Below are 25,766 nucleotides of genomic sequence, written 5' to 3'. Positions count from 1 at the left end.
GGCAAAGTAATTCTGCTGAAAGTTTTATCAGCTAATTTTAATTATTCACTCCACTGACTTGAATACAGGATTCATCATGTTGAATTAATACATTCAACTAGATTATTTTTCTTCCCTTTTCGCTCCCAAATAGACGAGGAGAGGAGGGTGGCGGGGAGGGGGGAGCAATCAACAAATTGAATTGTCATGCACTGTGGATTAAATTGTGATTTGTTAATTACAAAAACTATATGAGCTTCTATAATTTGAAGAATTAAGAGGCTCGGGGATTTGGCAGGAGGGACTCAATCTTACAACTGCTTGTAGGTGAGGTCAATAACTTACTATTCTAACAATTGTGGCATTCTTGTCCTCCACGTATGCAGAATGGGAGACTGTAATTTTCCAAAAATGGTGAGGTATTCCAAATTTAGTGTGTGGTAAATGGAACGGTGTTTGGGTGCAACGCTACCTAATGGGTCATTCAGACATGAACATAAACATGTGCCATCAGAGAATACTGGCAACCGGAGCTGATACTCCTCCAGCACATAGAGCCAGTCTCACAAAGCCTTCACTTGTCAAAGACCTCTTTATTCAAGCAGAGTACATTCTAAAGACCCAAGCCATTCAAAGCCAATCCATTCAAGGCCCTCTGGCTCTGCAGTCAAGTTTCTGCAGGGGTACTGCTAAACTGTGGCTACTGGTCTTTGCAGAAACACAAAGATCCACAGTGCAGAAAAGGATCCCCCCCACCCTCTCTCTCCTTTTACTGTCTTATCTCCTCAGGTAACTTTCCTTTGCAACTTGTCCCTGGAGACTATCACCTTGCCCTGAAGCCCTGATGCACATCGGCACACAGAACAAATGAGACGCCAGAGCTGGGAGACGGGCAGATTGCAAAGTGATACCTCTCAAGTATGGCTTTGTGGCTATGTTCGTCTCTTCCTCCTCCTTTCTGAGTTGTGTGAAGTGTCCCTGAGGAGAATTCTGAGGACTGAGAGGGCAGTGAGCTTTTCCTGGACAAAGGGAGGAAGCTGAGAACAACACAGTTGTATTAAATAATAGCCTGGGGGAGTGGAGACTTAGAGGTAGTCTCTTTGCTTGCCTGACACCAAACAGTGCCTGTCAGCCAATCAATTAGCTTACTTCCTCTTTACCATAAACTCTGTCCAGGGGAGGCTCAAAAGCCATGTACTGTCTCTTCTAGACAACAAGTATGAGACAGACACTGATTGATTCATCAAAAATATCAATCGAAATTCCCACTTCATAGAAAAACAAATCGTGTTAAACTGGATTCAACTCAAATCCCTCAGTTAAAGATCTTCAAGTTCAGGAGTAGCATCCTTGAGCTATTTACAAAGAAGCATAAAATATACCAACTATAAGAGTGAGCCAAGCGTTAGTCCTATTAATAAAGTCTTTTCACTTAGAGAGAGAGATATATATGAAAGTAGCATCACATGAATGTAGGTGCAGACCGATGGATGACCTAACATCCGACTGACTGAATGATTGGTTGGTCTGTGACGGATCTCCATCGTATTCTCCCCCTCCTTCCAAAAGACAAGCCGCAGAATGTTTCTGCCTCTCTGGAGGCCTGTACCGGTTATCAAATTTAATAAATAAAGCAAGTGAAATCTGTCTACTCTTCATCTTCCCCGCTCTCCCAGGATTTGCTCGAGCTGGCAAATTACCATTTTCAGGCACAATATTCCCAAGGCACCGTGGTGCTTTTCTCCTCTTCCTGATGGAATCAGATGAGCACAGCCAGGGGACTCATTGTTATCCACTTGCAAGTCTCCAGGAAAAAGTAAAAAAGAAAAATGCGACAGCCGGCTCTGACAGCTCTGCATATGAGAATCAATGTCAGGTGGATGCTGGGAGAGGAGGCTAAACTTGGACACGTTTCTTTTGCTGGTAAAAATAATCTGTTATATCAATTAAAATGAGACTAGTAGTAAAATATAGCTTTGCACACAGTGCCCTAGGATGAGTTTTATTGAGATAACGGGGTCCTTATTTATTTTAGGTTGACGTGAATTTAATGACTAAAAATAGAAATGATAGGCAAGAAACCATTATGAAATCAAACTCATATCTTTAGATACATGTGTCTCGGGAGTGTCAAGCCGCCATTTGACAGATTTCAGACCAAATCTGGAGACAGACAAAAAGATTGGAGAGCAAGTCCCAGTGAGGCTCTGTTGCAGAGAAGGATGGACGCAACTCAATTTTCCATCTCATAATAAATGGATGGCAGATATTCTTTAATGCATTCATGCACCGCAGCGGCGACACTCTGAGTGGCTCAAATTACTGCATAACTCATGATTTGATTGTAAAAGATGAGACATCCATTATCGAAGCAGAGATTTCTGGAGAAGGGGGGGAGGGAGCACACTTTTTGAACCACCGCATTTGAGATTTTCATGTATGTTAACTGGATGAACTCCTAGCAGTGTTACACAAACACAATCTGGAGAGAAGGGACTTTTTTAGTTTAGTTTAGTTTATTTCGAACATGTGCGGGTAACATAGACTTCATTCGGCTAATGTATTTGTAACGTTATGGCGTTAAGGAAGGCAAAGAAATAAGCGCCAGCAATTTTATTATAGTACTGAATATGCATCAAAAGACTTTTGATGTTTCGAAGAAACATGCAGCCGAAAGCTTTGTTCACTCTACCAAGTGACCTGAATTAAATATACTGTGACAACAGTCTAAGTGCCTCAAACAGGAGGTGAAGTAAACATTTGAAAAACAACAGTGTTTTGGTTAATGCAGACATTTTCACTGCTGACTTCCCAGACAGCTTGATTATGGCCCGCGCCGATGTAATGTGTTTGTATTAAGCCTCTGCACACATGACAGTGTTCCACAACAACTTCACAACTGAGTCTAACAAATCCATCCAGTCACCTTCACTTCAGCCATCCAGTATTACACGTTCATAAAGTACAACTAGAGGACAGATTACAGTGTTTGAAATCAGTGCAGCACATGTAGCTATGGCCTGTCTTCCAGTCTCAGGTGTAGGATGGATGGTAGAACTGGGGGAGAGTCCACCTTTAGGACTCAAGAGCAGTCACAGATCTGGTTTTAACACAACAGAGCTGTTAGGATTGAAATAATGTGCATTGTACAAAGCAATATATCTATCAAGTTAAGATTTATTTTCACTGAATGATGGTCTTTGGCCAATATGAGGCATCCATGAGCCAAATTGGGATATATCAGATATTACCCAGTTTCCCATTTGTAATTAAAACTTGTTGGAAACATATAACGCTGATGTGACATGAACGCTTCATTTGGCTCTCCCTATGCAAACCCCAACTCTCAGTACAGAATGAAAGATTTTCAAGCCAAACAAAGGTTGTGTTCTCAAACTTTAGAAAGCTAAACCACAGAAAACAGCTTTCACAGGCAGTGGTACTTACTACGACTTGTAATCTAATTTTGATGGGTTAAACAATTATGAAGTCTGTGCTGCGCCTTTGTGACATGATGGCTTGTTAATATACAGTATATACAGCAGTCAAAACACTCTATGCGTAATGTATACTGATAGGTAAGAAAACCAGTTTCACACTCAATTAGTTTATGTTGGTGTTTGCAGTGGGGAGAGGAAGTATAGTGGTGACAAGAAAGTAGTGGAATTTTCGCTCTCACATGCTGTGAACGTGACTGCTTTATCTTTGGGCTCAGTGGCTTAATGGTCTCTGGGAATGTGTAGCAGCAGGATCCTATAGGCTTCACCTGGTGCGCTGGAAATTGGGATAGGAGGTTACTCACTTGCAATCCAATCCAAGAGGATAATTGGGCACAGCCCCAATCCAATACAGTCCCCTAAACTGCATGTAATCCACTCAGCCAAACTGTCACACCAACAATGAGCCCTCCCCCTCTACCCCTAGGGCCCGCCAAGGCTATCTCAGGAACACTTCAATAGCTTGTACCTGGCCTGCTGCTGGGCCCATTATCCACTAATCCACACCCAAGCGGAACGTTTAAGTAGTTCTAAAAGGATTGGAGAGAGCCGCAAAGCTTTCACTGGAGCCATGCAATTAAGGCCAGAGAAATTATCACACAATTTAGATCCTATTCTCCTCTGAGCATGAGAGGATCAGAGAACTAACAGGTTAAAGATTTAATGTGGGAATTGATGAAACTTTTCACAAGCATGCAAGCAACAGCTATACAAGGTTGAGGCTTTAAATCAGTTCAGGTAATCTAGCACCGAAATAGATCCTGTTGGAATTCCAGAGGGTGAAAACTGTTGTGACAAGCCTTATTAGGCAGTCAGTTAATCAAAGGGGTAGAATCAGATCCCCGCTGTACTGAAAACTCATTCCTAAAATACAACTGAGGATTGCTCTCTACAAGATTATGTGGTCAAAATGAGCATGCGAGAGAATCAGGCAGACAGGTTTAATAAGAGGGCTGTAAATACTCTAAGATGACAAAGGCATGAGAGAGCATATTTACTTAAACTTAGTTAGTGACATAGCATCAGGAGGGAATTAAATCAACACAAAGTGCTGCATTACAGGTAAGGAATTCAGCACACTCAAGCATGATCGAAGGAGGACAGGTACTACTAAGTATCTCACTATTTTCCACTAATATTCTATTATATTACCCACACAATTAAAGGATAATTCCCTTTATTGCAGGGCTGGGCTGTACTGGCATATTTCCCATTTCTGTGGCTTTAGTGGCTCTGTGGGTGATGATAACTGTCCACCTCTGTTGCAGAGACACAGCGTAAATCAGGGCAAAAAGTGAAGGCTTTCCCAAACACATCATTTTTATAAGAATCACTTAAAAAGTTGGCTTTTGAAATTTTAAATAAATATAGAAATCAGCCACATGGAATACTCACAGCTTGTGCTTTTTGCTCCAATATATAATATGTGTTAGGAAACTCTGACTCCCTGAATGACTACAACAAAGTTCCAGAGAGTAATATTAGCATTACCCATGGAGCTACAATAGCCACATAAATGGGGTCAAGTTAAAATAAATAGGAGTTATATTTTCATGTCAGTAATGCACAATGGTAAACTATACATAAGGTTATTAATGATTGGCAGTAACCACTCATGCGTAATAATGTCGGGAAGAATTTTCTTAACTTCCCTGAAAAAACGAAATGAACTTTTGAACATTAGCTTGTTGCTGAAGTTGTTTTATTTTGGGATTTATAACTGCTATATTAAAAAATAACTCAAAGTATCAGATAGCTATTTTTCACATATACGATCTTTGATGCTCAGAGCCGCCATGCCACCCACATAGAACCTTACGATCCCAAGCTAACGAGATGAGAACGCTGTCTGTGCATCAGATGTTTGCAGTTAAACTGATTATAAATGTAGTTTGGAACGAGTGAGACTATTTCTAAATCTGCTTTAAGGAACGAGCTCCGTTTTCCATTATGAAATCAATTTTGGATATTTGAACGGGATGTGAGTCATCCCAAATAAACCTTTTTTGTTTTAATAACAACAGAATATGAAGAAACCTTCAGCATAACATTGATTGTGTCTGTGTTAATGTTTATGAATACGATGTGCTGTTACAGGTATGTTTCATATTACAGCTGGGGGATATGCCATGTATATTCCAAGTTGAGCAGGAAATCCAACATGTGGAGCACATACTAAATTATTATAATTAAATTCACTTTCCGGGAAAAGTGGAAGTAAATGTCTATATTTCATTTGATGCCTTGTTATAATAAATGTCTTGTTTAAATAAAAGTGTCTTTATATAACTGTCACCTTAGTAAGAATAATGCAAAGTTAATTATTAGCAATAGTCCTGGTTTGCTCCTTATCTCTGTCATGGTGTCTAAACTGAGAATACAAGGAGTAATGTTAAAATTAGCTATACAGACAAAAACCCTTTTTTGAAAAAGTGAGAAATAAGGCGGAGTCAGGCACTGCCAAGATGGCGACCACTGGAGTCACCCAACTTCAGGAAACCAATGAGTAATGCCATAGAGGCTTCGCCCACCTTCACGACTACAGTCTATACACATAGTATGATTTCACTTTTGTTACACACGTCGTGCATCATTTTATACTACTTGGCTGTTAGGGTTAGCTTACTAAAGAAACAGCAAACCTCTATTTCCCTGAATTCCCTATCCCTAGTCATTATTTGTCACCACCTCTTTGTGGTCATGGAAACGTGCCCATGGTTTTTAGAAGCCATATTATTTTCAAATTAGTCAGGAGTAAGTCAAAGTGAGACACTGCCAAGACTGGAGTCACCCAACTGAGCTTCAAAACTGGTCCTGTGAGCGATGCCACAGGCGTCATGCACCTTTAGATACAGTACACTGTATGGCTACAGCACATATTTATGCTTGTATGATTTCACTTTTGTTGCTGAAGTCAGTGTATCCTTGTAGACTGCTGAGCTGTTTGTAGCTTGCCATGACCCCATTTTTTGTTGTCTCAACGATGTGAATATAGTTTTTTAACCAAAGAAACAAGCTGAAACAAAGGGCAACAACTGGACTCGGAGAGTTTCCTCAAGACATCTGGACACCCGTCCAAGTAGCTTCCGTAGTTCAGTTCACAACGGGCATAGTGTGTAAGCTTGTATATTCAGACAATGTGTGTTCTTTTTGGAAGCCATATAATTAAAACCTGCACATACAGTAAAAAAGAGTCTAGATACTCTGGAAAACGATGAGAGAATTCAATATAGACTGCCATCTTGAGCGGCAGGCAATAAAACAGACAGCAGAGACAGGCCATCTCTCCCCCCCCCCTCTCTCACCCTCCCTCTCTCCTTCTCTCTCTCTGTCTGTGGTCCCCAGAAGCTATAATATCTATCCTTGGCGTTTCACTTGACATTTACTTGCCCTGCGTCTCCTGTAGCATTCCCCTTCCTAACTGGCAGTGCTGCGTCTCTCCAGGGCTTGCCGACCGGGTGAACAGATAACAAACCTGTCAAGGCGGCTTTAGGGGTTGGGGGTGGTGGGGTAAATCCGAAGCTTGGACTGAGGTGGATGATGTGTTCCAGAGGGTTACTCAATGAGAGAGAAGGGGGATGACATAAGACGCCCTGTGAGGCCTGGGCCCAGGAGAGGCAGCTAGCTGTAATGTCGCGGCGCTACTTTAAAAAGGGGCACCGCCACTGCAACCTGATTAGATCTCAGCGCAGACATTTCAAATAGCTGGCCCCCTTTTCACCCTCCATTTCACCTATTCTTTACAAGACACTCCTCCTCCCACCATCAAAGGAGCTGTCAGGGGCTCTTTCTTCAGTCTGGCAGACAGGTCAGGGGTGGAAGGTTGAGGTGGGGTGCGCCCTTTGAGGCAGGGACTGAAAGCACCTACCGGGGACGTACGTGGGCCGAGGGCTGTCTTTAAGGTGCTGATAACATTCACGGTGATGTGTTCCCAAGAGGTGCACAAATGTCAACACTTTCCTGCTATGGGCACATAATCCACGAATAGAAAGGACAAAGAGCAAAGGCAAGGGAGATTCAACACACTCCTTTTGTCAAACAGTATCACTGTTATATTATCAAGTTTTAGCTCCTTGATATATATAAAGCCACATTTTCACTTCAGTCTATTAAGAAGAAAAACACTGGGATTTAGACTGCCCCTTGTTGTAATGAATATACAGTACAGATTAGCCTTCTAATCTAATTATACTCGCGCAATCCATGCACAAAACCACTTGGCCAAATGGATAGAACCTGACTGATCTCTTCCAATCTCATTACAAAATTGGGTAAGAAAATTCTAAGTAGCTTACTCGACAGTGATAATCTATATTTATACAACACTGAGTTTCTTTACCCTTACAGCAATAATACATTGGCTAACGTGTCACTGAGTCAGCTTAAAAGGCAGCAAACAAGCGCTGCATATAGAAGACGCATAGGAGACTCAATCTAATTACACACTCACCACTAAACTGACAGCATGAGAAGAAAATGATGGACTGCGACTGTGAAGTATTTTAACTTGGAGAATTGGCAAAACGTCCTTTATTTAGGACAGAGCATATCAAGCGTTTTGGGCGAACCAAGTGAGGCATGCCCGGTAGAAATTGGAGGGATGGAGATGTCCCATGATGGTGCTAAAAACTGCACATCAATTACCTGAAGCACTGAGGCCTGTCCGCTCTATCTACATCTGAGTTCTGCCTATAAGGAACCAGAATGTCAGCAAGCTATTCAGACATCGCTGCTGGGGAGAGGGCGTTTCACGGAAAGGGGGAAAAATATGGTATACTGAGCTCGGGCATTGCTTGCATGGACGTAATTGTATATTCCAGACGAGCGGAGTTAGTTGGCACTGATCTGCAGTAAACAGCCTTGTGAGGCTTAGCAAGCAGCCTGTGTTAGACTAAGCCCTGTTTATTATCAAGCACAATCCTCAGTCTCATCAATGTTTAGAGAACGGCACGGATGAATAAATGCATATTGTTTAGCTTAGAGTTAGCCAGAGCTGAAGCCGCAAATAATAAATGGGAAAAAAAAGGAGGAAAAAAAAGAATTTAAAGCAGATGGTAAAATCCAATAAGAAAACCAGAAGGCGGGGGCAGACAGAGAGACAGAGAGACAGAGATGCAGAATGGAGGACACGGAACTAGAGAGAGCGAGATAGGAGAAATAAAAATGAAAAGAAAAGAAAAAAAAAAAACAGAAGACTGGCTGCCTTTTCACTACTGTTTTTCAAAACACTGTAAAGCTAACAAGGAGAGGGAGAGAAAATACAAAGGCCCGTGTTCTCATTTTCTGTCTGAGAGCCCCACCAGGACCACTGAAACTTGCTTGATTTCCCCAGTCCAATTATATCTCTGTGCTCAATCCTTCCAGAATAGCAACATCACACCGAGGGACGCTGTCTGCCTAAGCGCAGCGTGCCTAATGGAGTCCCAGAAGTTGACTCCATTTCATTGCTCCTAACTAATGGGCTGTGATATTTTCCCAAACTGACTGCAGCTCTGCCCCCTGGAAGCTAATCTAGTCAGTGCTGTGCCGGACCCATCCTAGCAACATGCCAGCCCACTGCCTCCCTTCCTAACAACCCCCCCCCCCCCCCCCCCCCCATCCCACGACTGCTGCTGTCTTTATGCAGGCCGCCAACACCCTCTCCTCACCTCCCAGCGCTCATTAGTGCTTTCTAGCCGGGTGCTGATTGTCAGAGGGCCCCTGTGATGCCGGCTTTCCCTGTGCGGCCGGCCTGCTGCGGTCAATTTAAGAGGACTTTAATCTAACTGGGCTGAGGAGAGGAGGAGCAGACAGGGACAGGTGGGAAGAGGAGGAGGAGGAAGACTGGGCGGTAGTCATGGATGTACAATCGCAGGGCCACAGCTGAGGACGGGCACTCTTTCAGAGCTACCTATTGCTCTCCAATGCATACTCATGCCCAGAACACAAGCATGAGAAGAAATAGTCAAACATAAATTCACCAGAATGGCTCCCTCTCCAGCCATATTGTGGGCACAGAACGGTCCTCCAGATGGCTATGGGACACACCAGTGGTGCAATACAATCACTAGTATGGCAGAAGTATCAGGAATAAATATAAAGAGCTTTAGATCATATAAAACTCAAACAAAAATTCAATTTTGATGGCCTGGTTTAAAATGTGTCTGCCCTTTCCACATGTAATAAGTGCTTCTTATTGTAACGTTCTGTATGTCATTAATTAATAGAAGACGGAATTCTGTCTTTTCTATTGGTTTTGAGGTCTATTTGAATTAAATAGTCATTCTGGGGTATTTTATTAAAGCTACTACTGTAAATTAGGAGAAATAAAGAAGAACAGGGCATTTTACATAAAGGAAAAACGGAGGTCTAGCACCAGTATCTCGTTCGGGCAACACCATTTCAAGAAGTGAAGGCGGCGAGCAAAATTGCCTGCTTCTATAGCCCACACAAAGGTTAATTATTTTTATAATTGCACCTCCAAACGTCAAACATTTGTTTTCCCCTGTAATTGACAAGAGAATTAACAGTGGACTTTATTAGCTATACAGACTTGCTCTTAACCACTCCAAAATGCTTAAAAGTCTCTTTCATATGCAATACGTATAAAAAGCAATTATGCTACTACCTTTTAGCCAGTTTAAGTTGATTCACCAAGGATAAGAGGCAAAACTGTAATTATGCACATTCATTATACACCTTCCTAAGTGCAGCACTTGAACACAAAAAGCTAAGATGCCTAAATGCACTACACCAGGTTGTCCTCATGCAAAGTGCAGGTCAGGCTCCGGCAGGCACCAAGAGCTAATGGCAGTGAGTGGTGCTCCTAACACATGCTCTGGCTCTTTCAGGGACACAAGGGAGTTAAGTGCCGTGCTCCCCACTGCTGATTATCGCACCTTCGCCAGGCTGCCAGGTCTCCCTGCCCTCCATGCATTGATCTCATTTGGCCAGGAGATAAGGCAGTAATTGGATGAGGGCTTGGAATCAGATGGTCCTGCCTGGCTTGGCTAATTCTGCTCTTCCTGGGCCGCCCGGGCCCGGGGCCAAAAGGGCAGGCCAAGGTTAATCCCATCCAATCCCCTATACTGTGCGCCCCTGCACTGTCCTCTGACCCGCGCTGCTATCCAAACACAGCTGATGTGACTGCTTCTGAACAAGTGCGAGCCAAATCATCTAATTAGTTTACCAGAGATTTTACACTCATACTCTACAACCAGCTACACTGTCAGATAGGTGTGCGTTTGAGGACAAAGGGGGAAATGTGCATGCACACGGTTTCTACACCGTGTGGAGCCTTTCACTGAAAATGCAATGTTAAATACACACAAAGCATGAATAATTGATATTATTTACAATAAAGTGTAAGCTCAGTAATACTTCAGTATATTACAGAATCAAGCCACGTCTCCTGGCGTGAAATTATTTTGCGGACTAATCATGGCAGTTGATATGGAGACAAATTTCTGATGTGACATGCCGCATTATTTGAGCAGAAATCCTGCTCTTGAGGGCATGGAGCTGCAATATGCCAATGCAGGATCCACTGATATGCATATGCGACGCTAAGTGGAGAGAATGTGCCATTATGCAAAACATTTTTTTTTTTTTTAACAAAAAGCTCAAGTGCAATTTCACCCCTGCGTCACTGTGCGACCACTGCTGTTCCATTTAAAATAGCCGGCAGATTAATCTTCGACTTTCTTTTCTATTTACACATTATGCAGTCAGAGAAAAAAAAAAAAACAAGTCTCTCAAAAGGATTGACGTACCCCATCAGGAATGACTGCAGCAGGGGGACGCACGCCTCTTGGGAAACACTAATCTTCTTATTGCGTACATCTATTCAATTCCAGTGTCAATATCAGCCATAATCAGAACGGGCCATGAGACAAGAGCTTTATGCGTTGGCTGATAGTGGATGACAGGAAGTAGACGTAATCACCTGGGAGTACATCACCACTGACAGCTCAGGATCAAAGCTTCCCTGCTGAAAATTAATCATGAATTGTAATGCACCGTAAATAACTTCGATAGAGTCAGAGCACACAGAAACACATTCATCGATCAGACATCTAACCGAAGTCGACAGCTGCCGTTTATGAAAGTGGAAGTAATCCCCTAATAATCCCCTCAACATCTCTTTGAAACCAGATAACACTCAGGATAACACCAAGATGACACAGCGTGGCCATTTATTCAAGAGCACACTATGCTGGATTGCACAAAGGCACGCCACTGCTAGCACAAAAAAGACAAAGATAGCAAATGTTGGTCAAACTAAAGACAAGGTGAGCAATTCATGCGACAAGGTAAGAAAAACCAACAAACGAAATGGACTGTGACACAGTCTTACCTAAGGCCAATTGGACTCAACATTGAAACACAAAGAAAAACACAGTGCAAAAGAAATCTACTAATACTGATCCCTTGTGGCATTCTCTCCAAAAATGCACCATACTTGATGTATTATTATTGCAGAGGAACAAATTACACAGTACAATGCATCTCTATTCACAGCCTCTAGGTTGGGCACAGAGACATGACAATCTCAGAAGCCAGAACAAAATTTTCCATTTCAATTCACAGCAAAGCTCAATATAAAAAAACCTGAACCAAGGAGAAGCATCAGCTGGTAGCTCTTAACAAAGGGAGTTTTAAAAAAAGACCACATATAGGACTGAATCTCCGGTTGAAATGGGACACTAACAGAGACAATTGGAGGCGAGACGAGGCCAACACTTGCGTGTCATAAAGACAACAGTAGAATGGCCATCCTGTGGATTCCTGGGGCCCGACATCTAGATTGCAGATGGATAAGTGCACGTTAAAACAATATCCCACCGACCAAAAAAATCATTTCTCATAGCTGTCTCTATTTACTGAAAGGCTGCTAGTCTCCCACTGGGGCAGAAACAAATGAAAATGTTATTTCTCTACTCATGAACTCCTAGTCTGGTTTTTCACTGCTGGCAATTTCATTTCTCTTCCAAATTTGACTTAAGCCCACGACTTGGGGGAAATAATGTCTCCGGAATAATCTTCTCCAACCGGAAATCCAGGGGCGCTACCTCTCTGTCTTTCTTGGTATATCCAATGCGTCTGTCTGTCCATCTATCCAAGGCACCTGTTTATTTGTTGTTGGCATTGTTGTTTTGTGGTTTAGGGGAAATTGCTCTGGCTTCAGAAATAGAAATGTAGTGACATCCAATGCCTCGCAGTAATCTGTCAGTCGCCCAGGCCGTGAGTAAGAGAACAAAAAAAAGGATGACTCTGATGCACACATTGTTAAGTATAACCTGTCATTAACAAAACATGGGCTCAAAGCACATGCAGACATAGCATGAGCAAAATGTTCTCAGCTTGTACATCACCGTTCTTCTGTTCTCTTGCTTCCCATTTGTACCTTGACCTGGTCACATGTGAAAGCAGTGATTTTAAAATCTAAGCATGCAAGACCATTTTAAAATAAGACATTCTACACTGGGCACAGTGGCGGCCGTGGCATTGTTGCCAATATCCCTACAGAAAACAGCTTTACCAACCTGTATTTACCTCCATCATCAAAATTAGGATAGGTTGAATCTAGTGCAGGACAATCAAGGGAATTTAACAAAGGTGTCGGTAAAGCTAGCAATCACGCTGCAGCGATTTGACTAATCATAGTATTTTCTGGTGTCTGGTGTTTGTATTTTAAAGATTACATGCTTTTGACTGCAAATCATTTGCAACAAGGACTTTTAGTAAGTACAGATATCTTTAGTATTAGTTCTGCTGTCAGACACAGACTGAATCATTGTCCTTACAAAGGCCTGTTCTTCAACAAACAGACATGGTACCAATTGAAACAGTTGAAAAGCCTTGGTTTGACTGAAAATAATCAATCCAATACGAGCCAACAAGCACGCATCCACTATTTTGCAGGGTTGGCATTGCCCCATTTGTATGTTACTTATTGTTGAAAGCTGCACCTGGTGTTTTTCTTCACAGTACATAAAAGCATAATAGCGTTGCAAGTGGTGCCTTTCTTTGGTTGGTCTTGCACAGACCGCCCTAGTTACTGGGAAAGAAGACTATTTTTGAGTCATACTTCGTCTTTTGTTTTCAAGTCAGTATGTAAAGAAAAAAAAAAAGATTGAAACTGTGAATTGTTCAAAGGAAAAAAATGTATTGTGCTTTAATTTTTTTGTCAAATTGCCCAGCTTTCTGCACATTTCAGAAGTGGATGTTGTTTGTGGAGAGCAGCAGGGTGAGGATTTTTTAGGTACCTTATGATTCCATTCAATTCAGCCTACATGACAGACTGCACCAGGTTCAAGAACCAGCAGGACGTCCCACTCTGATCCCCGTACAGCATTCTCAGCACCTTGTGCGCCTCAAACAAACTCAACAAAACTTGGCAACAACACACAGACGAACATACAAAACCCTCAATCCTCCCACACAGCTCCTACACCCCGCAGCTGAACTCTGATATAAACATTCACACACCAGGGATTCACACATATACTGTATACATTTAACACAGACACACACGCACAAGCATGTGTTACTCAGAGAGGTTCAGCTCACCCTGTGGATAGATGTATAGACATGTGGCATGAATAATATGGCTTAAAGAATTAAACAATTTGCTTCGAGTCAGGCAAGGATGAACGCTACACAGGGAGAGGCACAGAGAGAGACATCATTTCTTTGCTCATAGTCAGAATGATGAGCCAGAAGAAAGGGTAAAGATGAATAGTTGGCTCAAGGGAAGTAAGCGGTACGTAGCAGAGAATGGCCAGCCATCATGTTTATGAGGGAGAGATGGTCCTGGACTCCTGGTGTGTCTGATTATGTTTTCTCTGGTTCCCAGCTCGGGCGCAGGCACACCCCTACCAGGCCATTGTGATGTAAGTATCTTGCTCTTGCGAGACTTCTCTTTGGGGGGTAAAAAGGTGCACGTAGTACTGTTTGTGCGCCTTCGCGTATTTGTGTTTACAAGCGTGTTGGCTAGTGTGTTTTTATAAAGAGGAATGTCAGTCGATGAAGACCTCCCATCACAAAAGAAAGCACCACTTCCCCTTTCTCCTTCATACAGCCAGTTCCCACATTGCTCACATTGCTATGGCAACCGGCGCTCTCTCCTTGGGCTCCGCATGCATCCAATCAGAGTGAGACCTTTGTAGAGATTCCTCCGGGCTCCACTTATTCAACTTACCCCACCGGAACAGCCTCCACGCTGAAAAGGCTGGAACAAAGAGAGGAGAGACTCCCTCACCACAGCTTGGTATGACATCAAAAATTGGGGCTACAGGGTCGGGTTACAGGGAATGCGGAAGTAATATGTAGCCAAGAGCAGTGGGACGCACCACAAAAGCAAAAACAGGGTGGCAGCACATAGCCATAGCCAATTTCACTGGAAATTATGTGGAATAGGATTTGTTATTGGAAGCCTTGGAGCCTGAATACTTGGCAAGTAACGCGTGGCTCTGGCACTGGTTTAAGCTTGATAAGTCAAAATGGATTCCGGCTGAGCCTATTTATGTCATTCCTGAAAACATATGGATAGGATTCAGGCGCTCAATACTTTCAACCTTCAACAATGACATTCAACACCACTTCTCCAGTCCATTAATCTTCCATGAGCATAGATTTATCATCCACAGCACTGAAGAACTGCATTGAGCCAGGATAAGCCAACAGTTTTTAACACAGCACCATCTTTTTGTATCAGTTTCATTTCAACAATTAAAGACCCTTATTTTGCTGGGTATACAGTAACACAACCACAGCAAAGGTCACAATGTTCCCCAGATTCCTGCTATTTTGCTTTTAGTTGAAAGCCTAAATGTGTGGTAAAGAATCATCAGGGATGAACTAGCGCCATGTACTATCAACCTGAGGTACTGCTCAGAGGTCACTACAGACAATCACACAGTGCTAATTATATGTCTGTAGATGTAGCTGAGTCTGAGTTAAAGTCCAGTGAATGTAGGCAGAGAGGCTAGTGTGCCCCAAGCACTTGCAGAGACAAGCCATCCAGTGGGACCTCTCATAAGTCCCTGATGGACATTCGGCTGTTGGGTACTGGCAGGGCGATGGAGGCGCAGCATAATTTTGCCTGACTGCCATGTCACAAAGTGTCATAATCTGTTCCTGACAACTCGACTGCAGGCAGTGAGACAGAAAATGGGAAAGAACAATATAGGAGAGGGAGAGAAGAGAAGAAAGGGGGTTGATTTGGAGTGCCAGAGGTGGTAATAAGCATGTCTGGCCACTTCCTGGGAGACAGCGAATTCATCAGGTTGATGTAGGTGTAGGCAAGTCAAGTGATCCTGTGTCTGGATTCTCTGGCAAACTGGCTCTGCAGGAAACGAACTTGGCATAATGAATAAGAAAAAAATAAGGCGGAAAGCTCAGAGCCTGGACGTGAACTCTACTCCAGCTCACAGGACCTAAGAGATAGTTATGAAGGCAGTGAAAAAAGTGCTACAATCGGTTCCAGGTGTTCCTTATGAATTAATAGGAAACCCAGACGGCATGAATCAACGGGCGAGTTCATGTGACTTCTGATCACAGAAGTGGATGATCTAAAGGTTTCAGAGGTAAAGCAGTCAATTTTATCTTCTAGCACATCAAGTATTAACTCAAACGATGGCTGAACTGCCTTCATTGATTACCCTCCGCCCACTAGCGTCTTTAAAAAAAAACGCTGAAATGTTTTAATAATTCATTTTGTGCTTTCGTATGTGGTGAATGTATCCGTTTGTGGATTTGCCATCATTGTCCAGTATGTTCTTCTTGCCCAGTGGACCAGTGGGAGCCATTCTGTCGCTGTTATTTATATACCTACAGTATAAACCTATACCTGTATTGTATTTAGCCTTGTGAAAAGCCAATACGAAGTAAGCAGGGATCAAGTAATCCCCACACTGCATCTGCTGTTCATTTCACAGCGTCACAATGCACACACCGGGGCCTCAATAGAGTGCCATGATAATGAGCTAATTATAGGTACAACATTCCTACTTCCATATCTAAATGCTTCTCTCTAATAAGAAACATTTCAAATTATTGAGAGGCAGAGAGAGAAAGGGACGGATAATTGATGCAAGCAATTACAAGTTCTGTGTCGGAGCAAATTGGCCAGCATATCTGGACATGTAGGGGGACTGTGACCTCATTTACATCAGAGTGTCAGGAAATAATTGGAGAATGTACTGAGGAGGTGGGATGGACATAGTGTAAAGCAGCACCAGTCCTGGTCACATTACATAAGCAGTTCGCTTGGACACCGAGTTTCAGTTCAGACTGGAAGCTTGTGGAAAAGACTGCACTCCGAGGTCAGGGACCATTATGTGCCGTCTCGGTCCTCTCCAGCAAATTCAATCAAAATAGTGATCTTTACAACAACAAGTATACTTTATGACATTAATCAGTCTCCAAAAGCTGTAATTTGAGCATTTGAAATGGTTTCACCACATGCACAGAGGATTTTGAACAGACCGTCATGTTTTTATCGGAAAGCCAGTAATAACTGAGTTCAGTTTTACTAGCCGTAAGAGAGACTTCAGCTATGTTTGGGCTGAAACCGCTTCAAAAGCACGGGAAGACTATGTGCTTGACTTTTAACAATATCACTTCCAGATGTTTCATTACAAAACAACTTTCAAAGACTCCACCGCAAGAAAACCTTCTTGTCTGAGAGGAGCCAGTACTTATGAGTGTAGATTTCAGGAACCCACAATTTTCACATTTTCATTTGTGCTTGAAAAAGCAGCTTGCAAAATCATCTGGAGTAATACCAACAAAGTGCTCGTATCAATTTAAGTGTTATAAGCCATCTAACCAGGCCAACACGCAAATCATTAGTCTGTGTTACAGCTGCATATTCCACACCATATACTGTGTAAAGGTGTTGTCAAAAAGAATTGGATATCATTGCTTCTGTTTAAATTTGAAGAACAGCTAGAGCACAATACAACAGGAAACTCTGGCTTATAATAAAACGTACACTGGTCCATAGGGGTGTATTCATTATAGTCTGCCTCTTCTGCCTCTCATCAGGCTGGCTAACGCTGACTGGCGGGCTCTGACCCAGTACTGCGGAGCTTCTCTCTACTGCACCCGCCTCTCATCAAGAGCCTTGGGTGGAAAAAAAGGAGTAACATGCTGTTTACTCGCAATCCCAGGCCCGTAATTGCCAATTTATTTGATAGGCAGCCGGGTAATGATGGCATTTCACCCCTTGCCGCAGAGACTAAACGGGAGTGATTCATCCCGAGCTCCCTGCCCTCCCTGATCCAGCAGGCTCCCTCAGCTCAGGACTGCTGCCTGCCTGAATGCCTGCCACCCAGACTGAAGGGGTGGGGAGTGGTGGGGATGCGAGGGGGGGGGGTGGCTGCCATGTCGGCTTCAAACGAACCCAAAAGGGAACCCTGAGCTTCAGAGCAAATGCTGCTAAGCCTGCCAATTTAGCTGGGGTTTGGGGTTGAGGCAAACACAGTCAAGCTGATGTGCCATTTGTAGGCCTTAATGAGCTGGCAGGATGGTGTGAGGAGGGAAGGAGAGCGGGACAGAGGAGGCTGCCAGGCCTGACCTCCTCTGGCCTCTATCTCCCTGCCAGCCAGTGCCAGGTCGGCAAACTCAGTTCATCTGCTTCATCAGAGCATAGTCTCTCCATGAGGGGAAGGGAGTGCTTCTGCAAATACCATTAGCGAACTGTTGTTCCAATGAACCATTTGGGTCAAAGCTAGCTCCTGTCTCACACTGCTCCCTGGTACTAACAAGTGACTTAGATGCTTTCTCTTTGCTTTCCCACTGTTTGGAAGCATCTTCGAGCAGAAGAAGAGCATGAGCAGTCCAAGATAAATTGTGTAGTGTTATGACCAAAACTGTTTTAATATTTCAGAAGAACAAGCATGGGTGTATCAGAGAGGGAAAAAAAAAAAAAAACGCTTGTGCAACAGTCTAGCTTCATTAGTAATTATTAGGGTGTAGATTAACGTAACCACCTTAAATAATTACGAAATAAATTGAACTCAAAGACTCTCAGTTTTAATCTTTTGTATTCTCTCCATTTTATGTCTATTCAGTGTAGCGAGCCGAGCGCTTTTACAAAAGCGCTGGCTTTCAGCTCTTGCGACGTGTAAAGTGGGTTTTTGCAGCATGGCTGGAGGGGACTTGTTCAGAAACCCGTGGGGACCAGAGATGCATCCCCACACAGTGTGACCATCTAAAGTGACATGGGGGTCTAAAAGTCTGCCTTCATGCTGGCCAGCCTTCAGCAGCTCCTCTGAATGCATGTTCAGTCTCCTGTGGGGTGCCTTGACCAGATGAAGCAGGGAGAACCAGGGCCGCTGCTCTTCTACTCTCCTGAGTGTACTGAGTGGCTGAAATGCCAACGGAGGTGGAAGTGATTATAGAGGGAGGGGCATAGACGCTTTTGAGAACCAGTTGGGAGCGGGGAAAGTAGATTGTTTCTGCGTGAGAAAACCTGACATTTTCGGAGCAAACTGGGAACATAAATTGGATTTTGGAACAACATTTCAATAAATAAAAAAAATAACCATTGACTAGTGCTGTAAGTTCAACCCAGTTCAGGGGTTGATTTCATATGTGTGAGGCATCATGGAAGTTATTGAGTAAAATACTGACCGTAACATGGCGAAATGCATCATTATTGTGTAAAAGGCCGTGCAAGGCAGTGCGCTTCATCACAGTCATGCTGACTGATAATGAGGGCAAGTCAGATTATACTGACTCTACGGCAGAATTGGGATAATTGAAAGAGCAATTTAAAACCAATGAAAGTTTCATCATCATGTAAGAATGGCTATAGAATAGTCTCTTTGCAGTGAAAACAAGATAATCAAAACCTGGTCGTAAATTACTAGTAAGTTGTGCCTGCCTCCTCAATAGGTAACACAAGAACAACAATTTGTAGGCTTCTGGTCGACATAACCACCGCAGGTCACGTATTTTGCCTTGGTGAACTGCTGGATAGTAACCACAGCGCAGTCTGATAGAAATCAGCAAGTATCATTTCAATTTCTGCTGTCAACATCAAATTACTTATTTCATTTCATGCCCAGTCAAGCATTGTAAAGCTACACGCAAAATCCGTTGTGCTTCAGTTGTTCGGCCATGTCTTTCTCAAAGACTAGCTCGCCTCCCAACTGGCAGCTTTAATTATGGCCAGATATCTGATCGCTTCGCTGTAGATTCTCCGCACAAATCAAAGAGCAGGGCTGGGTGTCTGGCAGCAAGGTCCCTCGAGCCCGCTCGCTTTACATCTTGGAATATGTCACGGGGTGAAGGGACACATAGACACACTTTCTTTTGTCAGTTAATACTGGCCTTCAGCTCCTCCACAAGGAAGACAGACTTACATGTCTTTTTTTATTTCAGTCAGTAGAGAACCTCTGGGAGAGGAAGTGTGTGTATGTATGTGTGTGTGTGTGCAGGATGTAAATAGCGGTCTTCACCTGGAGTACTTCAAGTGTACTTAGGACTTTTAAGATTTACAACAAAGTGGTTGGCCAAGGCAGAATTGTAATAGTTCATGGCCAAATAAATCCTGAGAAATTACTAGAATTTTTAGGACCTCCAGCTTTACTGGGAAGTGCATTCTTTTTAATATTTATATACCACTAATGCATGTAGGATATAAAAGCAATTATAAGCAGAACATTTTATTCAAGTTCCGTCAGCTCAGAATGATTGCTTCATATCTACATATGCTTCACAGAGCCTGACGTGTTTTGCCGTGGAAGGGGAGGGTGAGCTGAGAGGTGTTCAACTGGTTGCAATCTGCAACCTCACCACTAGATGGTACAAAATCTTACATATTGGTCCTTTAATTAGTTGAAACTGTAATCAGTCAATTTTTCAAAATAGTTGTAGAGCTGCCAGGCCTCACATGTTTTTATATTCGGTATTGAAATGAAGATTTGCCAAAACATCTGGGATTAATACAGACCCATTATTGTAAATATTTGCTCATAATTTTGTTTCTCATTATTGGTTTCATGCTGAATGCTAAACACTAAACATGCTAAATACACAAAATACGACAATATAAGGACAATCTGAAGTTTTTGACATTGCTAGAATAAGAAATCCTATGAACAGATGCAGAAATAAATGCTGACAAAACTACCACTGGAGTAGTGGGCTGTCAAGCACCGCGCTTGTTTGTTAATATACTCACATCTGTCAGTCTGTCTCTGGAGCTGCTCCTGATGGAAGGCTTGGACTCTCCGCTGACACTCTCGCTGTCACTGTCCTTACAGTTGTTCTGCCCCGGTTTCAGCTGCAAAACACAAAAAGATTAAGGGTTAATATCATGAAGCAAAAGCTGTTTGCACTGCAGTGCGGAGATCTACACTGATATCGCTGGCTAGGAGAGGCGTCCCACAGAAATCGGTTCATGAATATGTGAGAATTGGCAGGAGCTGCGGCGGTGTCTCTGTAAATCTGTCATGTTTCTGAGCCTATTCAGTGGCCATCGCTTCGCTTGCCAATGATAGACGCCATCTGATCTCGCAGTATGAAACTCCTCTCAGCCCACGAAATAGAGAACAGGGACAAAGACCCCTCCAGAACCTTCAAATGGAGCCACTATCCTTTCCAAGCAGACACCACATGCTGAGGCAGCAGGAGCTCTGCAAGTGTCATCCTCCAGACACTCTGTTCGAGATGCAGCAAAATGACAAGAGTAAAGAGAAGGATGTGCCAGTCTGCAAGCGTCTGAGGCCCTTCACAATCTGGAGAACAATAAAAGACTTTTGGGAGCACAAAGCTGAGGGGAAGGAGGTGGGGTGTGTTCTCCCTGTCCAAGTCTGCGATTGATGTCCGGGCAGCTTCTTCGAGACCAGACAAATGCCGCAGGTTTCATTTCAAAGCACATACAGTAAAAAGCTAGCTTAATGGACGCATGGCACAGTAAACAACTGCTCTGCTACTAAATATGAAGGAGAGTGGTGCAGCACACAGGACTAGAAGTTGATGACGCTCTCTGTACTTTCCTTTCCCCTGCTCCTCCTTGCACAGGAGGAAAGTGACAAAGCTACAGTGAATGTTTTTTTTTATTTTTTTTTTACCTCCTTCAGTATTCTCTTTTCAGGCATTGGCCGTCATTTAGTGTGATGAAAGGGCGGAAGGTGGGGGAATACGAAAAGAACCCTCGAGTTGAGCAGATAATTAAAATGAAAATGTTCCCTTTTCTGTAGCCATTAGCGGTGTGAAAGGAATCGTATTCCTTGGGAGAACTGCATGATGGGTGGAAAGCGGGCGGATTCGCCAGAGTGCTGAACGTGATAAGAGAGTCTCAGCACTGGGAATGCCTGACGGGCCTGTTTGACTCAGCGTGTGCATGTATGTGTGTCTATGTGGTCAGACAGCGCCGAGACAAGGCTGAGGGGGAACCCAGAGTGGCCAGAGCACAGGCTCAAGCGAAGCAATGCCCCGTGCTGTGATAGCGATAATTACCTCCAACACATTTTATTCCCACAAAAACCAAGGCACATTTTCTCTCCTTTTCTTCTAAATGCCAGTTTGTCTGAGGGGATTTTACATATTTTTTTTATTTTTTTTTTTTTTTAGAAAGAAAAAGGGAATAATATCTCATCCACCCTGGCCTGTGAACTGATCCTTGAAAAAAAAAAAAAAAAAAGGGCGAGGGATGCTGTTTATACCCCAGTCTGCGGCTCCTTCATCAAAACATGTTGACCTATAATATTTATTAACCAGCCAGTGTCCCTGCTGGCAGTGCATGCCAGTACACTCATGCATTTATGAATGTGCACACACACAGAGACACAGACACACACACACAAAAAAACAAAAGAAAATAAAAAAAACTGGCAGAACTCACTGAAAGCTGCTGCTGGTTCTTCCATCAAATATTCGCTGCCCAAAACCAAACTCATATATAGTGGGCTTATAAAGAATATCGTCAGGCAAGTGTGGGGGAGAAGGAGAGATTTGTCTTTTATTAATCAATGCGCTATCAAACTGACTGCAGCAGAGAAACCCTATAATCACGTCATCTGTATCCTGGCTTATCGGGGAGAAAGTACTCCATGAAATCAGGAATCTTGCACAAATTTAACTGTGTGTAATGTCTGAAGAACATGTCTAATAAAGACATTCCAATAAAGAGCGGCTCATCTTTCAGGGATATTACATAGCTCGGGACCTGATTACACAGCTATTTGAAAACGTATCCCTCAGCTTGTTCCCTTTAATTTCCCCCTGAGCTCTCTTAAATTACTTCAGAGAATTGTGTTTTTTTTTTTCTTTTTTCATCCACTCTCCCCTTTCTGAGGTTCAGATGATGGATTCATTTCTTTTTATGGTGTGATTAATGGATGTCTTAAGCAAATGGAGGGAACGGCAGTGGTCAGTGCCATCAAACAGTGAAGCTGAGATTTAATGACCTGCTGTTAGATGATAAATCTAAATGCGAAGCCAGCGCGTGTGGGTGCTGGGGCTGTCTCTGTGACCTGATCCGATCACTCCCACTTGTTACGGCATGCAAATCATTTTCTATATGGTTTATAGGCTTTTAAACTTGGCTTCAACTTTAAACCTTCTTTAATGGACACTGGGGCACTTCATCGCATTCAGCAGAGATCTAAAACGAAAAGCGAAATGAGATGAGCATATGATGCCCGTACTGTTGTTCTCAAAAGAAGCAAAAGCAATAACATAAAGAGATTAATTAAGAGACAGGTTGGGGTGTACGAATGCTTTTATTTAATGACCTTACTGTATCTGATCAGCCTGGGTAAGAAGTGGCCCTGCAGGAAGATAACAACAGATGGTTTTAATATTCCAGCGGCTAATTTCACAACAATTAAAGACACAGCAAGACATTAGCATCTAATGAAACATTTAAACTACTAGTAAGTGCATCTGCCATTTATTTTCACACAGTAAGGACTTGTTTTCCTACAATCTGTTCTGTTTTAGGAGACTTTTTTTTCTCCTCGTCTCTCTTACCAGTCTGAAATTATTCAAGTAGAGAATCAGCAACTGTTTTCAATCAGCAGTCAGTGTGATGCCTTGAAAGAGAGCAGCACAATCTCAGCGTGGTTCAGCCATCAAGCACGAGAAATCATTTCACGTCTTGTGACACTTGTATTAAAGGGTGTTTTCACAACTACATTTCATTCCGATTCAGGGAGTAATTGACACGACGTTGCATTTAACACTCGGTTTGTGTCCGCAGAGCCATCGAGACAAAGCAGCCGAGACACACCCTCCGCTCGAAAACAGTTTAGCGACTGGTCAGAATTTTGCGGGAAAAGAATTGGATTTCGGGAAATAATGGAGCACCAGCAGCAGAGTGTGTGCAATTGCATTTATGGCTGTTCTGCGGTTCATGTACCAGTGTTCTGAGTATGAACAACATGATCAGTTTGATAGAGCATCAACGCTATGCAGAAAACAACGTTCATGCATGTGTGATGAGAGGGTGTACTGATGGTACTAGACACCTTGGTCAGATGCATCCTCTTCCAAAGAGGCATTGGGTAAACTCTTTGGTTATATAATTATACGGTAGTCGTATTGGTCCATGGGTAACGTGTTCACACTGCAAACGAACCGGAGAGATTGCAGTCGGGCTGAGAACACCCAAATTCACTGGATCCCAAACTGATCAAGGATCTGTGGGATGCATCCTGATCCACAGAGACCCCTCCTCTCAATTTTCAATATGGCTTCAGAAGACTGAACCCTATGGAAGGTAAGTTCTTCTGAAAGATCCAACTGTTCTTCACTCATACACTCTTGAGTTTCAGTTAATCCTGACGTACACAAGAAATAGCTGAAGGGTCTTACTTTGGGTTGACATGTAAAAAGACCAAGATGTCTGTCTTTACAATACATCTCACAGACGAAAAACAAGACAGAGCACAAAATAAACGCGGAGGGCTTGTTCAGTGATTCAGAGCACTGAAACGAGGTACACGCCAAGATCAGAGAGAAAATTACGAAATATCTAATTTAACACTGTAATCTGCACAATCTGAAAAATAAGCTAAAACAGCTGCTGCAGCATTGTCTTGAACATGTGGAGTCAATTATTTTCTCGCTTACTGAAAAGTGCTCACCATAGCCATAGTGGAATTTTACAAGTGTATTGACCTATTCTCAAGGGCCGCACTACAGACTCAATGCAATCAAGCACAAAAGTAGGCCTGCTAACATTTCTAACCACAAAGGCCTTTTTAAGCAGAGCCATACACAGCCGACCTGCCCCAACAACTCCACTCCCCCCCTTTCATCTCGCATCCCACAAAAAGAAAAAAAAAAAAAAGACAGAGGGAAAACCGGGCTCAGTTTCTACTGGTCTCAGTGGGATTCTGTAGCCATCAGCTCCTAGTTTCCCTTAGTTACGCACAACAGCAGCTGCGGAGCTTGGCGGTAATAAAACCTGGAACAATTTAACGGCTTTTATTGTTCTTCTGCGGCTTTCACAACAGCTAACCTGTCCTCTCAGGATCTGGCAGAGAGAATCCCACTAGGGCAGCAATGAAAGAGGATCTCATTTACCTAAAAGCTCTTATAAATTTTTAATTTGCTTTAACAAGTAAATTAACAAGTCCCTCATTTGGGAAGTTTTATGGCTGCTTGCCACTGAGGGAGAACCATGAAAGTTTTATAGATAATCCACTACCTAGGCTCCGTTGCTGATAATAAATTGTCTATTTCCTGCAGCACTGTCAAATCCCCTCAGTTTTCGCTGGCTATGCTTTGAACATCTCCTTTCTGTTACATTCAGAAGTCTATATAACAAAGCTATTAAAGTGGCGTGCAGCTTCATGACTTAAAGCATTTCCGTCAACTGATGCACTCCTATAGCCTTAGGATACACTATTGCCAAACATTAGACCACATTAAGCATTGTTAATTATGTACCCCACCAGCCTCCACATCACATCAGCCGCACAGTGAGCCCATCTAGTAACAACACCTTGGGCTGGTCGACAGCAGCAGTTGGAAACTGCTGGGCCTGTTTAACTCACAGCTGGGTTTATCTGACTGGACTGCTATGTGAAAACAGCGGCTAAGGGTTCGTGAGGGCTGTGTGGGCGAGCCCACCAGCGTGGCCTGGCTCTGACCCTGTGCTTTGCTCAGAGGCCCAGCTGCTTTAACTGCCACAGACAGGAGCCCCGCCTGGCCTTCTCGTCACCCATAACCCCTTCTGCCACCCTCGCTCACAGCCTGTCAGTGAGCATCAGCGCTTGGCTTCCAGTGCCCTAGATTTGTTTACTGTTAGTTATGTGTGTGGCAAAGAGGTCACAGGCGTACAGT

The 25,766-nt window shown here is 43.1% G+C and overlaps 1 protein-coding gene across 5 annotated transcripts in view; it reads right to left on the bottom strand.

The window, feature by feature from the left end:
- Positions 1-25,766, bottom strand: part of auts2a (activator of transcription and developmental regulator AUTS2 a) — a 293,350-nt gene that overhangs the window by 138,572 nt on the left and 129,012 nt on the right. For all 5 annotated transcript variants that reach the window (XM_084565337.1, XM_084565335.1, XM_084565336.1 and 2 more), the window contains one exon: positions 20,653-20,754. In XM_084565337.1, coding sequence (XP_084421463.1) covers positions 20,653-20,754 — 102 coding nt within the window. The remainder of the gene's footprint in view (positions 1-20,652; positions 20,755-25,766) is intronic.

This window comes from Chelon labrosus (genome assembly GCF_963514085.1).
Source record: "Chelon labrosus genome assembly, chromosome: 17".
NCBI lineage: Eukaryota > Metazoa > Chordata > Actinopteri > Mugiliformes > Mugilidae > Chelon > Chelon labrosus.
The sequence above is the reverse complement of the archived record's forward strand: the minus strand, read 5'-3'. Positions and strand labels throughout refer to the sequence as shown.